General features: G+C 44.0%; 1 protein-coding gene across 2 annotated transcripts in view; it reads left to right on the forward strand.

The window, feature by feature from the left end:
• LOC120926968 (protein argonaute-3) overlaps positions 1-22,653 on the forward strand; it is a 234,305-nt gene that overhangs the window by 124,626 nt on the left and 87,026 nt on the right. For both annotated transcript variants that reach the window (XM_040337320.1, XM_040337321.1), the window contains exons 5-7: positions 4,752-4,888; positions 15,642-15,776; positions 16,563-16,650. In XM_040337320.1, the coding sequence (XP_040193254.1) occupies positions 4,752-4,888; positions 15,642-15,776; positions 16,563-16,650 (360 nt within the window). The remainder of the gene's footprint in view (positions 1-4,751; positions 4,889-15,641; positions 15,777-16,562; positions 16,651-22,653) is intronic.

Below are 22,653 nucleotides of genomic sequence, written 5' to 3' on the forward strand. Positions count from 1 at the left end.
ATAACTCGAAAGGGAATTTATTAGTTGTATATGCCCACTTTAGATCCTCTAGTTATCTACCTTTATTGAATATATCACCAAACACAACACCATTTGTAAATCCATGTCACTATGCGTCAAGTCTCTTAAAAGACCCCTTTCTCTAAAGGATGACCACTCATGTCTTGGAGCTTTTAAAACAAATGTCTATAACCCTCTGGTACAGCTGTGGTTTGTCTTTTGCAAGCTTCTAAACGTGTCTCTCGCATGGGTGTAACGTCTGTTGAGATGCCTAGATCACTTTAGCTTTGTTCTTGGTATGCTAAGCATATGCTTAAGGAACATTTGATTTACTTGCGCTTTTAGGATAGACCTCTCTGATTCTCTCTTTGACAATGTTGTTCCTCATACCTCTGGTGCTCAGGCTGTCCGCTTGCCTTAACTTGGGGTGGAGAAAAATGTTTTCTTTGCTAATACAATAGTACCCCATATAACAGTTAACCTTCCACTCGAGCTGCAGGTCTTGTGCCAGAAATCCTCTGTCTCATCTGCTCAGCCTCCAGCATAAAAGTACACCCCCTTTTTAAGTGAGGGACTTTGTTCATCCAGCTGGGTCCCTTTTTGGAGGTTTTCTCGCAGTTTTAGATGCCCATGCTTTTCCTTGTAATTTATACACCACCAGACCCTTGCATCAGGCTTTGTTTAGCTTCCTTTCTGGAATGACTGCACTCCAATGTGCTTTGCTCCCATTTTGTTTTGGTACTCCACACTCTGTGATCGGATTTCTATTCTGGCAGCACCTACTCTTGAAAATTGAATTGCATTACATGACACGCTGCTTTTGCAGGAGAGCCTATTTGTCAGTCACAGATGGTTGTACACCTTGTGGTATTTGGCTCTATTTAACCCTGTCCCTCTTCTGAGGGATTTTGTAGCCTTCAGAAGTCAGTTTCTACAGCTTTTACCTTGTAAGCACTTGACTATTTAGCACCCTCCTGCACAATATCCCTAGCCAAAAATATAGCCTGCCCACACTATCTGACACTTGCTTCCTTTTATTAGGTCTGCAGTTTCTAATGGTCCTCTAAAGCAATACATATGTTGAACATTGTGTGGTCCTTTGGTGATATCAGGGGCAGCATTTGAGGTCATAAGTTGACAACCAATGGCCTAAGGCAGGGCTCAAAATTTCAAGTCCTGAGCTACTAGCCAGGCCTCAAGGCGTAATCGCCACCAGTTGCCCTGCCCAACCCCTATCATGTCCCGCCCCCTATTACCGCCCCTAGACAAGCCCTCATAAATCTCATGAAATTACACGTAAATGTTTTATGCAGAATTAAGTGTATAAAAATAAATATTAACAACAACTTTATCCGTGCCCAAAAATGCAGCCTGCACATGTCTACCAATGCAAAATGTACAGCAAAATGTCCCCACAATTGCAGCCAGAGTCCCCCCCCCCACAATTGCAGCCAGAGTCCCCCCCACAATTGCAGCCTACCTGTGCTGGGTAGGAGAGGAGCCGGAAGCCGCCGCCATGTTGTTCGACCCGCGGGGAACATTACAGCTTTCAATTCAATAGCGGTGTTCCCCACCGTGCGTCATATACAGCACCTCTTCCTTGTCCGGGAAACTTTTATAGACAGATCATTCAATCCTGGGACGGGTGATCTGTCTATCAAAGTGCCCGGACAGGGGGGCGGCCTGTATATGACGCACGCGGCGGGGAACACAGCTATTAAACTGAAAGCTGTAATGTTCCCCGCGCTCTGAACAACCCAATGGCGGCGACAGCAGCTGCAGCGGCGACTCTACTCTCCTCTCCTTGCTCGCCCCCCCCTGCTCCCAGGCAGCCCACACTCGCCAGACATAAAAATTTACTCGCAAAATGCGAGCAGGCAAGTGTAAATTTTGAGGGCTGGCCTAAGGTCCTATTGTTTTACATTTATTCTGTACCTTTGCCCCTAACATTTGTTTGAGATTTTTGGTTTGTTTGGGAATTCCATTTAACATGGGTTCCTCTTCTTGTGCTGTCCCTTTAGTCTCCCTCTGAGTTGGAGTATCTGTAATTTGGACAGGCACCAAGCGGCTTCTTCAAACTCAGAAGTCTCACTATCTCCAAATTCTGGCCAGGTTGGAAATGATCCCTTTCCCCTAACCTGAGTGGAATCTCCTCATGGATGAATCTGCTTGCCTACTCCCTTGTTTTTAGAAAACTGTTTCTTGAGTCAGCAGTGAGATCCCTCTATTTCAGTGGTTCTCAACCCTTCTAGTGCCGTGACCCCTTGATAAAATTTCCCAAGTTGTGGGGGCCCCTAACAGTAAAATTATTTTCGTAGCGTGGGTTGTCAGCACCCGGGACAAGACAAGTCATTTGCACCCCTAACCCACAGACATTTAGCGCTCCCTGAGTCCCTTCCACTCGTACAGTATTTAAACCCCTTTTGGTACGTTTTAGGATGTACCACTCTTTCTTTTTGTTCTCCTTTCTTTCCCTTCTATCTCTCTCTATTCAAATTTCTCCCCCCCCCCCCATCCCTCTCTCTAGCCATCTTTCTTCTTCTTTCTCTCCCTTTTTCTTTGTTCCACCCCTCTTTTCCTCTCCCTTCCATGTATTCTCTATTTGTATTCCTTTTCTTACTCCTTGGTGGGGGGGGGGGGTGGTGGGATGAGTGAATTAGGTGCTCTTGAACAAGGTCGCCTGCCGATCTGAGAGCTGTTGTGAGGACTTTTAATGGCAACTATAATCACAGGTAGTGTTACTCATTGTGCCTCTGACTTTGTGGCGTCTCGTTGCAGTGGCACCTATGCCAGAATCAGGAGATGGGGTCTCCAGCCCCTCCCACTTCACATTCCTCACCAGTCCGCTGACCTCTAGCCTCTTCCCCCCCCACCCATGCCGTGAACTGAATGGGAAGCTGCAAAGAGGCTGAGTGGGAGGCCACAGGCTCCAGGAACAGCCCAGCTGGGCGGCCACAAAAAGGCAGGGAGAGCAGTGCGGGCTTCAAGAACAGCCCAGGATTCGGGGACCCCTGGCAAATCATCATTTGACCCCCGAGAACCACTGCTCTATTTGGTTGGTCTTTTCATCTGAACTCTGCTGCATCTCATCTGGAGGTTGCTAGATCTTCATATTTTCAGACATTGTGAACTTCCCCAAGAATTTGACCTGGTTACCTATTTCGTCGTGTTGGGATTTCCAAAATCCCGGATTCTGATGTTCCCCATTTTAAAGAGCGTGGGTTCTGCTAGTGACTGTATCTTCCATTGCAGATAGGACATGCAATTCCCCAGAGTGTCAGCAGCCAGGACACCCTACCTCACTTCAGTATTCACCTTATTGGGATAGTGCAAATCCGTAGACCTTTTACGGAACTAAAACTATGTGCCAAGGACCTTGCTACTGATGTGTTTCTCACAAATGGATTTTATATAAAAAAAAAAGTCTAGGCACATAGAAATGTTGCCCTAAATGATTCGGAAGTTTAGATTTCTTGGTTTTAACCAATAAGATATTATGATATTACGTTTTATTGCAAGTTTTTTTTCCCCCTGCTTTCATGTTGCAATAGGAAGAGAACTGGTAAGAGATATTGATAATTAAAGATTCATAATAAGTACATCAAACCTTAAGGATACGTTCACACTGAAGGTGGGTTTGAAATCACGTGAGTTCAGCTAAACTATTTCAAACTCGCATTTCAGTGCCAGGCTGGGGGCGATTTGAAAGACATCTGTAGGGCTTAGCCCCCGTTCACATCGGCATGATCGAACATGTCAAATCGCATGCCAAATCGCAGCATATTGCCGGCAATGGCTCTGTCCCAATCTGTGCAATGCCAACTTTGCGGCGCCTCGTTAATTTCCAAAAGTAGTTCCTGCACTACTTTTGGCGACTTCGGGGACGATTTAAATAGACATCTGTGCATGAACCCACACAGATGTTTTTCAAATCGGCTCCAAACTTGCACTGAAATGCGGGTTTGAAATTGTGCAAGTTTAACTGAACTCGCATAATTTCAAACCCGCGTTTAGTGTGAACGTATCCTCAATCTCACAAGGTTATCATTCTCTGGTGAGTCATTTTGCTGCAGCACTGGTTGTGGGATAATTTGCCTGTATTGTGGTGTCTGCATTCGTTTTCTTAACTACACCTTTTGGAAAGCATCATTGTCAAATTGTGGGAAGGGTAATGGATGCACTGACAGCAATAGATGGCCTTGAGCAGCAAATGAAAGCCAAACTCCTGCGAACACTTTTAAATTGCTGCAGCAAAAGTTGTTTTATTTTCCTTTTGGAATAAAGGTTTTTCATGAATAAATATGACTATTATACGCAATCCTCTGACACTTTTACTGGACAGCTTAGTCTGGTAAAAGTTGAAAAATACCAGTCTTACTGGCCAGATCAATAGATTAAAAGAAACCTAATGCAGTCACCTCATCTAAGAATTGGTAAAGTGCAATAACATTTTTGTTTTTAGGTATAATACGGCTTTAAGGACTTTTTCCTGTAGCCTTTTTACACTGATGTGTGTGTGTGTGTGTGTGTTGTACACTTTTATATTTATTGAAGGTTTCACATTTATGAGAAAGCAGCACCATATATATTTTTTATTTTTAAAACTTTTGGAAGTTCTATTTTTCTAAAGCAGAGTTCTTGGTAATTTCCTTTCAAGCAATGTGTTTGAAACTAAATCTAAAGCTTTACACTGTGGAAATGTACTTATTTTGGTTGCTTTAGTACAATTAAATATTTTACCGGTCTCATAGGTACACCCCTGTAGGACGCTCGTTCTTTTCTGCACCTGAAGGGTATGATCACCCCTTGGGAGGCGGAAGAGAAGTCTGGTTTGGGTTCCATCAATCTGTCCGACCTGCCATGTGGAAAATGATGCTTAATATAGATGGTAAGTAGACTGAATGCTATATTGTCTCTTGTAAAAAAAAAAAAAGTTTCTTGACCAATCCAAAAATTATATTTTAGGTTATAGATTTGCTTTCTTGGTGACACTTTTTCGAAACAGCAAGTTGGACTTATCTGCAGGATCAGACATTTTCCCTTATATGTATCATCTTCATGTTTACAGCATTCTGTATCAAAACTACAAGTATTTTCCCTTTTTTAAGCCTTTTTTGTGGGTGGTGATTGACATTCTTGACCAGGATATCTAATACTGCCCCAAAACGTAACTGTTAAAAGGCAAAATCAGCTTAATGGTTCTATTGCTTTCTTTGTCTTTTGCACGGTAAAGAATCATAAGCTTTCTCTTTAAGCAATGTAAAGAATGAATGAATATTTAATCAAAATTTCTGGTCCGTTGGCTTCTTTACAAAATCAGATCTGTAACCAGGTATGTTTTGCCTCTTTGATAAATACACCAAATTGTATTTTTATTACTGTGGAATGCATTACATACAACCCAATATTACCCATAGATAGTAATCCTTCATCAAAGCTAGTGACCACTTTCAACCCCTATATTGTTAGAAGATGATCTGCTGCGTTCATTTTGTTTCCCGAGGAGACAGGAAGGCCCTTTTTGCTGCAGATTGTAAGAGGTTAGCTGTGTTCATGTATTTGATTAGCTTGTGTGGGTGTCTCTAATCTGGAGTTTGTTGTCTTGCAACAGATGCCTGCGTCAAGGTGGAATTGTACAGTTGGGAAAATAAGTTGTTCTTCAATTGAAGGATAAATATACTTTTTGTATAATGCACTACTAATGTGGTAATAATCCTTATTGCACCATATATAAAATAAAACAAAACTGTGTACATAAAGATTTAATTGACACACTATAATACGGAATGGCATTTTTTTTCCATGTATGGCATCACAAATGGCAGCATGTCTTTTTGCTTTTGAACAACATTATACACTTTATATAATGTACCATTACTTTTTTATTTTTTAAAGTATTTTTTTGCCTAGGGATAATCTTTAGCACAATGAAATAACTGTTCTTACAAAACTGCTAGTTCTGTCATTTTAAAGTTCAACTCCACTGCACTAGAAATTAGGTTATATACTGTGTCGGAAAGCGATGGACACGGTATATGATATTAAGGTGGAGATGACAGAAGGTGGTTGGTGAATGAACATAAGGTATGAGCAAGCAGTTGGGGAGCTGGGACTGTTGGGGTGTTCTCAGCAGTTTAAGGCCCATACTACAATAACAAAAGTGTCAGATTTCTTAGGTTAGGTTCACAATGTTGCAGGTGGTCATGGGTGCAGGCCAGTGTATAAATCGCACCTATTACCACATCCGCAATCGGTCGCAGTCAAAATCTGATGCCCTTTTGCATACACGCGTGCTGTCATTTATCGTTAATGGCACCCCCACGCATCTGAAAACACAGTGCCAAGCACCATGCAATATCTCTACGGCTGCATTTTTAAAAAGCCTCAGGGACCTTTTTATTGCCCTTTGTGCAGAAGCCCCTGTAAATGCATAGGTATGAACCTAGCATTACCAAGCGGCTGTAATTACCTTGGGTCAGTTTTGTTTTAGTTACCTTGTGTTTTTTAACTATTATCTTATTTTTTTTATTTTTTTTTTTAATTGTGCCCTAGTGCTGCAGAACAATACATCCTGACATTAGTGGACTATGCCCCTGGGTACCCTAAAGCCTTGTACACGCTACTAGTTTTCTCTTTAGTTCATGGACGGACACGGCAACAATCTTGACTAAGTGGATATTATGTAAATGAGTGTAACAAAAATGAATCCGCCCTTTCTGTGTTCCCACCACTGCGCTTATGAACAAATAGTGATAATCAAATTTTCAAAAGAGTAAAGCAGCTACTTTTAAAAAATTAAACTGTGAAAAACATATTCTAAAACCCTAAAATTAGTGTAATATAAGCAGCGCTGTAAACAATGTAAGATGAAATATCCGTTTTCACAGGTATTCAAAAATAATGCTAATGTCCATAAACGTCACCATGTGACAAAAGTGAATATGTGCACAAATTCCAAAAAATATATATAAATGTGTTTAAATATTAATTAAATATAAGTCCATATATCACATCAAGTAGGTTTGTGAAAATATATTCGCTTCCAATCTTCCACCACACCCGGTGTCAGTGAATCCTCTCCCGTCAGATGCAAAACTCACCAACTCAAACTGCCTTCCCATGACGAAGTCTTTTATGACTAAACATGTCGGGGCGTGGCTGTGCGGCAACCATCTGAAGTGAACGTGTGAAGTATCAAGGAAGCAGAGATCCAGGAAGGAACAGCGGGGAGGTGGTGAGCGATCAGTTAACACCTTGGGTCTGCTGTGACCAATATACTCAGTTTTCGGTTCATCTCTGAACGAGTGTTTGCGGTGCAGTGTATTGCTCTATTTTTTGAGATTCATGTGAGTGCTATATTTGAAGGTTTAAGTGTGTTATTAAACTGATTTTACGGTATCACGCTATTTTGAGCACTTCTTTTATTTACATGTGGAGCTTTCTGGTTGGATTGGTTGGAACTAGGATTATCTGCTATACCTACCAGTGAGGTCTTTTTGTACACGTTTACACGCCGAAAACGAGAGTGTGAGGCAATTTGAGTTGGTGAGTTTTGCATCTGACGGGAGAGGATTCACTGACACCAGGTGTGGTGGAAGATTGGAAGCTAATATAATTATTTTTTCACAAACCTACTTGATGTGATTTATATGGACTTATATTTAATAAATATTTAAACACATTTATATATATTTTTTGGAATTTGTGCACATATTCACTTTTGTCACATGGTGATGTTTATGGACATTAGCATTATTTTTGAATACCTTTGAAAACGGAAATTTCATCTTACATTGTTTACAGAGCTGCTTATATTTTATTACACTCATTTTAGGGTTTTACAATATGTTTTTCAAAGTGGGTATTAGCCTTCATTCAGGAGTGACTAGGCAGAAACTTGTAGAAAGTGTTAATCACCTCAAACACCGTACAGTACCGTACAGGGGGTGGGCCCTCTGTGTATAACCCCTCTCCCTGCTCAGTTTTTTTTTCTGCCTAGCAAAGCAGAAGGACATGGCTCCCTTCGGGCCCATAGACCTTGAGGTTTATTTTCTATTTTTTATTTCTATTTTTTGTTACTGTTACCTGCAATCAACTGCCGACTGGGTGACAGGCATTTAGTCGCCCCAGTTTTGGCCAGCAAGCGTGTGCCGACCTTAGCTACACACTGGGTCATCCACGACATGCCTGTCGCTCTACGGGTGGCCGCTGAGCTACAAGCTTCGGGGCACGCATATGACTTGTCTAGACGGCTGAGTCACAGCACGCCAGGCCGACAGTCGCCTCCGTAACCGTGCGGAAGATGGTCTGTCTGGGAGGCTTTCAGCATAATCCATGCAGGAAGGGTAAGTAGTAATCTCCTGCTTCGGCAGGAGGACATAGCTGGACGTTCCTGGGGAGGTCAAATAGGGGGATCCATCCTTCCTTTCCTCCCCTCCTCCCTGGGCTCTGTGAGCTAGGGTGGCTGCTGGGGGGTGGGGGTTACCTGGGGGGGCTCCGTCTATGGCAGGAACTGCGATGTATGTCCGCTACTGGGGTGCTAATGTGCTGCCATTAAGAGTGTCAGTTTTTGCTTACCTGTGTGTTTCTCCCTCCATGCTGTCGGCAGCCATTTTGGCTGTGCCCGGCGCTTCTTTGGCCTCTTTCTGCCGCTCGGCGCCCATTTTCTTGCGGTCTGCATCGTTTTACAGTACGGCCGCTTGGCGCCCATTTTGTGGGGGCTTTTGGCCTCTAGTGTGCATTTAACCCACGCAAATCAACAGACACGCTGCGGGGGTCAGACTGACACAGGTCGGCTGCAAAGAGAGCATCTCAAGCAGGGAGCGGACGGCAGCTGTGCGGTACCGTTCAAGGGTGGTGAGTCCTCTGGGGGGGGGGGGCCTCGTCTCGGTGGAAGCTAGGAGGGTAGGCTGTTGTTACCTTGCCTGGAGACCCTGTGGATGTTAGGCGCGTGGGTCAGCATGGCGCCAAAAGCGGACACCTCTTCCCCTGAAACACCTAATTTGGTGCCCCTGCACCCGATGTATCAGTGGACGCTATGTTGGCGATCCTGGAGGCTTTTGTTGCCAAGGTGGAAGTGGCGCGTGGGAACACAGGGGTAAGAAAGCGCCCCCCTACCCCCGCCATCTTTTGGGGACAACTCTGATATGGAGCCGGGCCCAGCTACGGCTCATGGCCCTGGTTCTGATTTTTTTTGAGGATGCAGACCGAGATTGGCCGGACAGTGAGGATGACTCCGGTACCGGGTCAGCACGCGAAAAGGCTCTGGTAGGTGATCTTATCACCGCAGTGCGAGATACTCTAAAGATAGAGGAGTTTGCGGAAGCAACAGAGGCGTCGGTCCCTTTTGGGCTCCGTAAGCTGACCCGCACGGCTAAGGTGTTTCCCTGTGTGTCTTATCTAGACAAAGTTTTAGGAGTGAGACAAACCACAGAAGGTTTTTTCGGTCCCTAAAAGTTTGGCGGTGCGTTGCCATTTTAAAGAGTGTCCTGAAAAAATGGACCTCTCCTCCTATAGTGGACCCTCCTGTGTCCAGATTAAACAAGGTAACCACGATTTCGGTGGAAGGGGCGCCTGCTTTAAAGGACCCTGCTGACAAGAAGGCTGAGGCGGTTACCCGCTACCTATACATGGTGGTAGGCTTGGCTGTGCGTTCAACGATGGTTGGGGCCCTGGTGTCTCAGACACTCGCTGAATGGGCAAAAATGCTGCACAATGGGTTAAAAGCACATCAGTCTCCCTCGGACGAGGTGGCTCTGGCCGACCAGTTGGTACAGGGCAAAAGTTGTCTGCTAGTCAGCCTTGGATACTATTCCTTTAAGGTCCAGAGCCTCAAGCTATGCGGTGGTATTGCGCCGTCTGCTCTGGCTAAAGTGTTGGTCTGCGGACCAATCTTCCAAGAAGGCCCTGATGGATTTGCCCTTTAAGGGCGACAGATTTTTTGGAGCATCTCTGGATGACATTATTAAAGATGCGGGAAAATGGAAAGAGACTGCGCTAAAAAATAACAAAAAGGTGAGAAAAGAGGGAAAAAAGACCTGCAACGTGGTCACAGTCTAATCCCTCCAGGTGCTGTGATTACCGTGTAAACAATAACTACAAGAAATAAACATAAAGATATAAATCGCACTACCTCAACCACCCTTCTTGCCAGACACAAACATATGCAAGTGGGTGATCTAAAGTGATATAAATGAAAAGCTGGCTGCTATGTCAGAAGCGACCTGTAATGGCCACTAGGGTGCAGCATGCAGCCACCTCAAAATCCTTCAACAGTCATAGTGATGGTGATTTACAAGTAAAAGAAAACAAAAAACAAAAACAAAAAAAAAACACTTGGATCAAAAGACATCAACTAAATATGAATTTTGGCTCTGAATGAGTTAATAGACAGTCCAAAATGTTGACAACAGAAAGTCCATTAGCTAGCAGGTAGTATGTCAAACATCCGTGCCACATTACAGATTAGTTATGAATGTGTCCAAAAGAAAAAGGTGCACCCTAGTGGCTATTACAGGTCGCTTCTGACATAGCAGCCAGCTTTTCATTTATATCACTTTAGATCACCCACTTGCATACGTTTGTGTCTGGCAAGAAGGGTGGTTGAGGTAGCATGATTTATATCTTTCTTATTATTAAAAATGCCACATGAGGTAGGAGTACCCTGCTCCCACAATCCAAAAAGGGTAAGGGTCCTCCTTCACCGCACACAAGCGTTTTTTTTGTCTGCCCAGCGCGGCAGGTAAACGATCTCAAGCCGATAAAGCGCCTGTTGAGGGACAGAAGCGTCCCTGGTTTTGCAAGCCCAACAAGCCTGCAAACAAATCTACGTCCGCATGAAGGTCTGCCCCCACCCATCTCTCGTGTGGGGGGACGTCTTCGCGTCTTTGCACCCGGTGGGCATCTCCGATCTCCAACCGGTGGGTTTGCGAAGTAGTTTCCTCCAGGGTACAAGAGTTTCTCTCTTGCCCACCGAACAGATTTTTTCCCCTTTTAACCTCCAGCTTCAGCCGACCAGTCGGGAAGCCCTGTTTTGGGGCGGTTCAGCATCTGCTCATATGGGGGGGTGATCATTCCTGTCCCAGTACCAGAACGGTTTGAGGGGTTTTACTCAAATCTATTCATAGTACCAAAGAAGGATGGGGTTCGTCCAATCCTGGACCTCGAGGTCCTTAATTGCTTTGTGAAGGTACAAAGATTCCGGATGGAGTCGGTTCGCTTTTGTCGCTGCTCTCCATCCGGGGGACTTTCTGGCATCCTTGGATATCAAGGACGCATACTTGCATGCTCCCATATGCACCAGGCATCAGAGATTTCTGCGCTTTGCGGTCGGGGAGGACCACTATCAATTTGTGGCTCTCCCTTTTGGCCTGGCATCGGCACAGAGGGTGTTCACCAAGGTGCTCGCCCCGATTCTGGCCCTGCTAAGACAGTGTGGCATCGCTATCTTTGGCTACTTGGACGATCTTCTTCTAAGGGCCACTTCAAGCTCAGAATTAGAGGTGAGCGTGTCTATAACCTCTCGTCACATTCGATGGCGTCGCCGCCATCTTGCTTCACCCTACCTATGCCTTGGAAGCTACCACGCATGCGTCAATGTCATTTCGAGCATGCGCGGGTTTCTATGGAGAGGTAAGTATACACAACGAGAAAATAGAGAGCAGATTTCTTGACGAGAAACCTCCAAAGCCTCGTACACACGCGCGGTTTACTCGGCAAGAAAGCTCTGCCAGCAGTTCTCTTGCCGAGAAAACAGTACGTGTGTACGAGGCTTTAGACTTAAAGGATCACTAAAGGAATTTTTTTTTTTAGCTAAATAGCTTCCTTTACCTTACTGCAGTACTGGTTTCATGTCCTTATTGTTCGTTTTTGCTTTGAAGTGGCTGTAATTCTGCTCTGATCTCCACACTTCCTGGTTGTCTTTTTCCTTATAACCATCGTACTGGGAGCTTTTCACTGTAGGTCTAAGCTGTCATTACTGTGTGTCTAAAACTTAACAGAACCAATCAGATTCATTTTAAAAACAAAACACTGCCTTGGATTTGTTTGCTTTTGTTCTGTGTGTCTCTCTAGTTCACAGGAACATGAAAACAGTTTAAAAGTGAAACTAACCTACAGGCACATTATATGATTGATTTTTTATCTATTTGTAATCATTTTTAAAAGGAATCGGTTAACTTTTATGTCTCTATACCCTGTAAAAAGTCATTTCAGCAAAAAAAAAAAATTCCTTTAGTGACCCTTTAATTCAAGAGATCTAAGCGTACAACATTATGTGCTGAGGTTCCAGGACGAAATAGAGACTCTGGTTGGGATGGTATAGGAGAACATGTCACAGGCTCAGGTCAAGCAAAAACACAGAAAAAACACATTTCCAGTAAGCAGACGTATAGTGTGTTTCAAAAGATGTATGCTTTACTCCTATGTGGCACCAAAAACTACAGTCACAAAGTGCCTGAATGGCTGGCTTCTGTCAGACAAGCGTGCTGGAAAACCGGCAGCCGTTCAGCGCTCTCAGCCAATTGGAGTGTTCTGGCGTGGGGCATCCCCCTGTCAGAACATAACAGCTCAGCAGGGGAGATCACTGTGCTAACTTCAGATTGTTAGTACAGCGGCTCTGACCGGAGCTAAAAGTATTTTTTTCGTTCAACCCACAGGGTTGAATGGAAAGAAAAAATGTACCAGGCTTTAGACTTGTTAGCTGACACTGGAGAATTGGGAGCATACCTGAAGAACAATTTACAGCTCTCTTACACACAAGAAACTGGAGGTGCTTTCAGTAAACCCATAACCGTTTAACTGGGGAGTTCTGGTTCTCAAAAGGAACAGGTGAACCAGGGACTACAGAAAGCGGACTATGATCACTGTTTCTGATGCCTACTTCATGCCCCTTATTAACCACTTCCCGCCCGGCCTATGGCCGATTTACGTCCGGGAAGTGGTTGCACAATCCTGACTGGACGTCCTGCAGGATTTCATGCCGTGCGCACCCGTGGGGGCGTGGCGATCGGTGATGCGGGGTGTCAGTCTGACACCCTGCATCTCCGATCTCGGTAAAGAGCCTCCGGCGGAGACTCTTTACCACGTGATCAGCCGTGTCCAATCACGGCTGATCACGATGTAAACAGGAAGAGCCGTTGATGGCTCTTCCTCACTCGCGTCTGACAGACGCGAGTATAGGAGAGCCGATCGGCGGCTCTCCTGACAGGGGGTGTTCGCGCTAAAAAAAAAAAAGTCTTAAAAAAAAAAGCTTTTAAAAAAAAAAAAAAGATGCAAATCAGTGCCCACAAATGGGCACTGACTGGCAACATGGGTAGATCAGTGTTGCCACCCCAAGTGTCCATCAGTGCCACCCCAAGTGTCCATCAGTGCCACCCCACAGTGTCCACCAGTGCCCACCTATCAGTGCCCATCTGTGCCACCCATAAGTATCCATCAGTGCCCATCTGTGCCGCCCATGAGTGCCCATCTGTGCCGCCTATGTGTGCCCATCAGTGCCGCCTATGTGTGCCCATCAGTGCTGCCTATGTGTGCCCATCAGTGCCGCCTATGTGTGCCCATCAGTGCCGCATACCAGCGCCGCCAATCAGTGCCACCTCATCTGTGCCCATCAGTACTACCTCATCGATGTTCATCAGTGCCATCTCATCAGTGCCCATCAGTGCCGCCATATCAGTGCCCGTAATTGAAAGAGAAAACTTACTTATTTACAAAAAAATTAACAGAAAAAAATAAAAACGTATTTTTTTTTTCAAAATTTTCAGTCTTTTTTTAGTTGTTGCGCAAAAAAAGAAAATCACAGAGGTGATCAAATACCACCAAAAGAAAGCTCTATTTGTGGGGAAAAAAGGATGCCAATTTTGTTTCAAAGTGCGACAGTGCTGAAAGCTGAAAATTGGCTTGGGTGGGAAGGTGCGTAAGTGCCTGGTATGGAAGTGGTTAAACAAGTTGATAGCTGCCCACTATTTAAGTCATGGACTGGAGCAGGAATTAATGGCAAACTTCCTAATGAACAGGAAAAATCTTTTTGGACTTTTGGATTCATAGTAATGTTGTTTAGGATGATGGCAACACCAACTATCTTCTCAAAGTTTTGAATGACCTGCTGGAAGGGTTTGAAGCATTTGCCTACTTGGTGAACATTGCATTGGTGAGCCCTACCTGGAAGAACACCTCACACACTCTGGACAAAATGGCAGCAGCTAATCTGACTGTCAAACCCAGTTAAAGTAAAGCCTCAAAGATTCATCTGAGTGAGTGAGCACTCTCACTGACCAGACCCTGTCTCTGTGTCTCTGTCTGTCTGTTTCTCTCGCGCTCTCTCTCTCTCTCTCTCCCCCTTTCCTCTTTCTCTCTCTCTCTCTCTCTCTCTCTCTCTCTCGCTCTCCTCCTCTCTCCCTCTCTGTAGCTTTCCAAATCTTAGATGTCGTGGCCGCATTGGTTTTCTTTTTCTGCTAGTAAGTCTGTTTTTTTTCTCTTCAAAAGAACAAACACTGGCAGTGTTGCTTACAATGATCAGTTTCCATTTATTCATGTAAAACCTTTTATCCCAAAAGGGAAAAAAAAAGTTTGCTGTAACTGATTATAAAGTGTTAGCTTTGTATGTCTACAATTTTGTTTTAGTGTACCTAAATCTGCTAGTACATCTAACACCCCAACTCCCTGCCCCTCAGACTGCTGTCCAAAGGTGTCCTTGTTGCTTCTTCATCTAGAGTGGGGGCACTCTAATACAAGAGGTGTGTTACTGACTAGATCACCAGGGAAAACAGAAAATTAAAAAGCCTAAAAAAAGAAAACCAATTCAGCCACCACATCAAATTATTGGTAAGATGTAAATTGTATTTCTCTCTCCATTCACAGCAGATTCAGTGGGACAGCCAATGGGTGGACCCTGTGGAATGTTGGTGGCCAGGCCCGGGGGGCCCAGTCCTAACGCTGTGTAAGGGGCCCTAAAATTTCTGATGGCTTCCCTGTGGGGAGGAGCTGTAGTTTTCCAATACCTGGAGATAGTGACACGTACGGCCAACAAGCAGGGCACCTCCAACAGGTCTTAAGTAAGGAAGAAAACATACGATGCAAGTCTACCGGGGAAGACAGAGGGGGTTATTTACGAAAGGCAAATCCACTTTGCACTACAAGTGCACTGCAAATACATTTGAAAGTGCAATCGCTGTAGATCGCTGTAAATCTGAGGGGAAGCTCTGAAATGAGGGGAAACTCTGCTGGTTTTATCATCCAATCATGTGCAAGCTAAAATGCTGTTTTTTATTTTTCTTGCATGTCCCCCTCAGAGCTACAGTACTGCACTTCCAAGTGCAAAGTGAATTTGCCTTTCGTAAATAACCCCCATAGTGTTTTTCTGACAGTTGTCTGCTGAAAATGTCCTGTGTATTGAGGCTTCCCACTTGGCAATAAACAATGGGTCTGTCTTGAAAGTTTCTCCTCTCAACACACCATACGGCACAGAGACAGTGTGGTCTGGGATGTCAGTCTGAGAGAGAAGTGAATCTTTTTCATAATTTTTAATTTTTTATATATTTAGGTGTCCTTTGTTGATTATGTGCATTTGATAGTTGAAAAATATGGTATATGTAATCAGAAAAATGCTTATGGAACTCTTTTATGTTCTATTTTTATTGTAGTTTCTGCCACTGCCTTCTACAAAGCACAACCAGTTATCCAGTTCATGTGTGAAGTTCTAGATATTCATAACATAGATGAACAACCGCGACCTCTGACCGATTCTCACCGGGTAAAATTCACCAAAGAGATAAAGGGTATGTGCTCAAAATATTTATTTTACAAAAAGTTTTATTGGCATAAAATCCAGCATATAACGACAAATTCTTTAGATGGTTACATCGTACAGTAGACAAACAAGGTGATGGAAAAACGATAATACAAAACGACACAAAGAGACCCGTATCACACACCCTGGTAACAAACCTAATGTCCCATACAACGAGATGGAAAAACAAAAAAACAAGGTTTACCCATCAAAAGTCTCTGGGTGGATAGGGCGACCATGGTCAAAAAACCACAGCATAGTCGCCTAGTCATGTCAGCAAAGCTGTGCAACTAAAGAAGTCTCCTTCAGGCAAAATTCCTTATAAAAAAAAAAATAATAATTATCAGAAATAAAGTGCAATAACTATGAGATTACAATTACAACCATCTCAGCTCGGCCAAAGTGCTCAAAATATTTCAAACCTAGACCTTATTGATGGCCTTGTACAGGGTTCATTTATAAAAGAAAATGGCAGTCTGCACATAGAATTGTTTGTACGGTATTTATATCCTCTTTGCAGTCATCATATATAACAAGACATTGTCAAACAAATATAACATAGTGGTTGCATCTTTCTGCATTTCTAAACTACATCAGTAATTCAGCCTGGTTATGTTGAGAATAAAAGTGACAAGTATCAGATGGCTGATTGGAATTATCCTCCCTATTTACATTAAATAAGGCATTGCATTGTAAGATGTGTTTTTTAGTAATATATATATATATATATATATAATTCTATTTTTTACTAAATAAATGTTTTCTATTGGTACAGGTCTGAAGGTTGAAGTGACTCATTGTGGAACAATGAGACGGAAATACCGTGTTTGTAATGTGACAAGGAGGCCTGCCAGCCATCAAACGTAAGCTATATATAGGTTGTACTTATTTATATGCTGTATTTCAGTGCATTGGTCATATTAACCTGGACAAAATTGCTGTTATACCTACTGTTTACATCTTTGATACCTAGAGAGACAAAATATCTGCCACCTAAAATAATCACCCACAAATTAAATTTTCCCTGTCATGCTAATGTTGTGCTATAAAAACAAAGAAGCACTTGCAGGGCCATGGTTTTTTGTTTTACCATTTACCCAGTATCCTTTGGGAAACTTTCTTTTTTTGCACACGTTAACATTACGTAAACCCCCAAACCATTATATATTTTCTGAAGAGGCCCTGTAGAAAAAATAGTCGGCTGTATTTCTTTTCTTTTTTTCATGTGGATATGAAAATTGTGCAACTGTTTATCAAATCTATATATATATATTTTTTTTTTGTAAAAAAACAAAACAAAAAACACTAGAATTAATTGTGTGTGTGTATGTATGTATGTATGTATTATATATATATATAATAGTGTGTATGTATATACAGTATCTCACAAAAGTGAGTAGGCCCCTCACATTTTTGTAAATATTTTATTACACTTTGCTACAATGTAAAGTAGTAAGGTTACAGCTTCTATAACATTGTAAACTTGCTGTCCCTTCAAAATAACTCCACACACAGCCATTAATGTCTAAACCGCTGGCAACAAATGTGAGTACACCCCTAAGTGAAAATGTCCAAATTGGGCCCAAAGTGTCAATATTTTGTGTGGCCACCATTCTTTTCCAGCACTATCTTAACCCTCTTGGGCATGGAGTTCACCAGAGCTTCACAGGTTGCCACTTGAGTCCTCTTCCACTCCTCCATGACGACATCACGGAGCTGGTGGATGTTGGAGACCTTGCGCTCCTCCACCTTCCATTTGAGGATGCCCCACAGATGCTCAATAGGGTTTAGGTCTGAAGACATGCTTGGCAGGTCCATCACCTTGACCCTCAGCTTCTTTAGCTAGGCAGTGGTCATTTTGGAGGTGTGTGTGGGGCCGTTATGTTGGAATACTGCCCTACGGCCCAGTCTCCGAAGGGAGGGGGATGATACTCTGCTTCAGTATGTCACAGTACATGTTGGCATGCCTTGTTCCCTCAATGAACTGTAGCTCACCAGTGCCGGCAGCACTCATGCGACCCCAGACCATGACACTCCCACCACCACCACGCTTGACTTTAGGCAAGACACACCTGTCTTTGTACTCCTCACCTGGTTGCCGCCACACACGCTTGACACCATCTCAACCAGGGTTGCCAACTTTCAGAAAATTTACGAACAGTTTGTAAAATCCATAATTGTTGCATCTGTCCATGAATGTCAGTTACGGACATGCAGCCTACATGTCCGTAATGGACATTCAAGGACAGATGCAAAAAGTACAGATTTTACAAACTGTTTGTAAATTTACTGAAAGTTGGCAACCCTGATCTGAACCAAATAAGTTTATCTTGGTCTCATCAGACCAAAGGACATGGTTCCAGTAATCCATGTCCTTGGTCTGCTTGTTTTCAGCACAGAAATTTGACCTGTAGAAGGAGCTTGTCTCCGAGCGCGTAGCCTGTTATTTCTAGTCTCACCTTCCGGTGTTCTCTGTGGTCCCACTCTCTGGTAACATCATCATCTGTGTCTCCAGTCTGAACCTGGCTGTTTCCTGGTGGCCACAGGGTGGATTTCTCTCCCTGCCTGCAGATCCGTGGATCTAGATGGACCTGATACCGGACCGCACCGCGCATCATGAGACCCTGATGAGCCTGTTTTGTAATTGTGTATTGTAAGTGCATTTCTTTTGAGATTAAACATAGTATCTGACTAATTGCACTTAGGTGGCGCTTCCCCTTTTTTGTTTCCTTGCTTGTATTCGGCAAGCAGGCTTTCTTGTGCATCATCTTTAGAAGAGGCTTCTTTCTGGGATGATAGCAATGCAGACCAATTTGATGCATTGTGCGGCGTATGGTCTGAGCACTGACAGGCTGCCCCCCACCCCTTCAACCTCTGCAGTAATGCTGGCAGTACTCTTATGTCTATTTCCCAAAGACAACCTCTGTAAATGATGCAGAGCACGAGCAAACTTCTTTGGTCGACCATGGGAAGGCCTGTTCTGAGTGAAACCTGTCCTGTTCACACTTTTGTTTCCAGCGGTTTAGACATTAATGGCTGTGTGTTGAGTTAATTTGAGTGGGCAGCAAATTTACACTGTTATACAAACTGTACACTCACTACTTTACTTTACATTGTAGAAAAGTGTAATTTCTTCTGTGTTGTCGGATGAAAAGATAGAATAAAATATTTACAAAATATGTGAGGTCTGTTACTCACTTTTGTGAGATACTGTTTGTTTGTGTGTGTGTGTATATATGTATGTATGTATGTATCTAATGTGTGTGTGTGTTTTGCAAATACAGCCCTCAAAAATTCCACTCGCATTTTGCGAGTGGAATTTAGTGCAGAGCGAGTGAGGAGCAGGGATGGACCAGTCTGACAGCTTCCTGGCTGATCACTTCTGGCAGAAGCAGTGCAGGCTTTTTTTTTTACAGGACATCAGAGCAGCCCGGAGGGGGATTCCCTGATCGATACTGCCCCTTCGCCACCGCCGCTCTGATGTCCTGTACAGAAGCCTGCTTTGCTTCTGCCGGAAGCGATCAGCTGGAGGACACAGAGCGGCAGGACCGGGCTGAACTGGGGCCACTTTGAGCGGAGGCTACAGCACTCCCCTCCCTCTCTCCTCCTCCGTGTTTCACGGAGATGCAGGCTGTGTGTTACAGAGCCAGTGTTCCGGGTCTGTGTTTGGCGATGCTGTAGCAAGGTCCAGCCCCCCTAGACCAGCTCTTGTGATAGTGGATTAAATCAGTGTTCCGCCTATCGCACAAGCCGGTCTAGGGGGGTGGGACCTTGCTACAGTGCCGCCGAAAACACAGACCCGGCTCCATGAGGCACACCATGGCGAGTGCTTCACTTAGCTAATATTTAATAGCCAAGATGCCTGGTCCATGATGCCTCACTCAGTATCATGTGTGTACCAATGTGTCTCTATGCACTGTCAAATGTGTTTTGTCACCTGGACTTGGCTTCACCTGCATCTCCATTGATGGGCGAGTGAGGATACATTTATGGGCACAGTGTGGCTATGTTTGTGGGCACAGTGTGGCTATGTTTGTGGGCACAGTGTGGCTATGTTTGTGGGCACAGTGTGGCTATGTTTGTGGGCACAGTGTGGCTAAGTTTGTGGGCACAGTGTGGCTAAGTTTGTGGGCACAGTGTGGCTAAGTTTGTGGGCACAGTGTGGCTAAGTTTGTGGGCACAGTGTGGCTAAGTTTGTGGGCACAGTGTGGCTAAGTTTGTGGGCACAGTGTGGCTAAGTTTGTGGGCACAGTGTGGCTACATTCATGGGAAATGTAAAGTTGCATTTCATGGCTAATGTGAGGCTGCACTGATGGTTACTGATATGCTTTATGTTAACCACTTCAATACTGGCCCATAGTCATTTGACGTCCACAAAGGGGATCTCCCATCCTGGGTGGACGTCGTATGACGTCCTGGGCTTTGTGCAGTGATATCTGAATGATGCCTGCAGCTAGAGGCATAATTCAGATATCATTCTTTAGTGCCGGCGATTCTGTGCACCATAAGAATGATCATAGCAGCGGTTTCCGCCGATTGTTTTCATCTTATAGGCGGCGGGAGGGGACATCCCCTCCCCTCTCCCGCCATCTGGTGCTTCTCCGGGCTCTCCCGTGCCACGGGGGCCCGGAGAAAGAATCGTCTGGCGCAGGCTAGGAAGCATAGAGATGGTCACCAGTCATCTCTATGACCGTCGGAGGCCCGGGCGCGATGTGATGACGTCACGCCCGCTTACCCGGAAGTAAACAAAGCCGGCTAGTAAGCAATACTAATCATGAGATCAGTGATTTTTTTTTTCACAATCTCATGCTTTCCAGCCTGGAGGAGAGATGCGGGGTCTTATTGATCCCGCCTCTCTCCATAAAGAGGACCTGTCACACACATTTCCTATTACAAGGGATGTTTACATTCATTGTAATAGGAATAAAAGTGAATAAAAGTGTTAAAAAAAAAATAAAAAAAATAATACCTGTTCCCGGTAGCTCGTGCGGAGAAGCAAACGCACACGCAAGTCCTGCCCACATATGTAAACGCTGTTCAAACCACATATGTGAGGTTTCTCTTTAGAGTGCCAGCAACAATTCTCGCACTAGACCTCCTCTGTAAATCTAAACTGGTAACCTGTAAAATTTTTCAAAGCGTTGCCTATGGAGATTTTTAAGTACCGAAGTCTGGCGCAATTTTAAAGCGTGACATGTTAGGTATCTATTTACTTGGTGTAACATAATCTTTCATATTTTACAAAAAAATTGGGCTAACTTTACTGGCCCAGGTTCAAGAAGCAATTGCGCCTGTGTAACCATAGGTTACACAGCGCAATTGCTTACTTGCTCCGGCGTTACGAATGCTCCTGATTTAGGAACATCGTAACGCCGACTGCAGCCTAAAATCTGCGTGGCATATGGCTCTTATGCCACGCATATTTTAGGCTGCATTCTTGCGATGACCGCTAGGGGGCGCTCCTATTGTGCTCAGTGTATAGTATGCAAATTGCATACTAACACCGATTCACAACGTTGCGCGAGCCCTGCGTACGCAATTTACGTAGTTTGCGTACGTCGGGTTTCGCGTAAGGTTGCACATCCTAATAGCACGCGCAGCCAATGCTCGCGTCGCGATATTTGAATGTTACGTCGTTTGCGTAAGTGATTCGTGAATGGCGCTGGACTCCATTCACGTTAACTCTGAAGCAAATGACGTCCTTGCGACGTCATTTGCCGCAATGCACGTCGGGAAAGTTTCCCAACGGAGCATGCGCTCTACGCTCGGCGCGGGAGCGCGCCTAATTTAAATGATTCCCGCCCCCTACGGGATCATTTACATTAGGCGCCCTTACGCAGGGCAAGTTTACACAGCGCCCCCGCAATTTACGGAGCTACTGCTCCGTGAATCGCAGGTAGCGCAGTAAATTTGCGGGAGCGCAGGGCAAAAACGTTGCCCTGTGCCTCCGTAAAAAAGGGGCAAATTCTACCTAAAATCTGGGCCACTGTTTTTTGTTATTTTTTAATTCATGAAACCATTTTTTTTCCAAAAAAAAGGCGTTTGAAAATTTTTTGCGCAAATTCTGTGCAAGCTAAAATGTTGCAATGACCGTTGTTTTAATCCCTAGGATGTCTGCTAAAAAAACATATATAATGTTTGGGGGTTCTGCATAATTTTCTAGCAAAAGAATGATGATTTATACATGTAGGAGAGAAGTGCCAGAATAGGCCCGGTATTGAGGTGGGTATAAAAGCCCGGTATTGAAGTGGTTAATATTGTTAAAGTTGTTGTTAATATTTATTTTTGGAACTTCATTCTGCATAAAACATTTTACAATGTAATTTCATGAGATAATTTATGAGTGTGTGTTTAGGGGCGGGGAGGGGTTGGGTGGGGCAACTGGTGGCGAGTAACTTTCAAGGCCTAGCTAGTGTCTCGTAACTTCAAATTTTGAGCCCTGTATTATATATATATATATATGTGTGTGTGTGTGTGTGTATGTATGTATATTTTTTTTTTTTTTTTTCGTTTTTATTTTAATTTTTTTTTTTTTTTACCATTTCAACTTTAATGCTATCACAAGGGCCAAAAAGCCCCCTATGTGGTTTGGATTTGGCATGTGATAGGTTGTTTTTATGGAGATTTCAGTTGTCTATTAGGTTCCTAATGTCTCCCCTGCCCTCATTGTGCGCATATCCAGGTAAACAAAACTGTTTGTTTTTTAATTGCCTCTGAGACTTGCCACTTCCCCCAATGGCTGTTTTACTAAAGCATCCTTGTCCCTGTGGTGCGAAGGTGAGGTTTAAATTTAAAGAGCATATCGGGGCACTTGTTTTTGAAAGTGCAGCCACCAAGGCTGTCAAAAGTAGTTGAGCTTAAAGGTA

Source organism: Rana temporaria, chromosome 2 (assembly GCF_905171775.1).
Source record: "Rana temporaria chromosome 2, aRanTem1.1, whole genome shotgun sequence".
Classification (NCBI taxonomy): domain Eukaryota; kingdom Metazoa; phylum Chordata; class Amphibia; order Anura; family Ranidae; genus Rana; species Rana temporaria.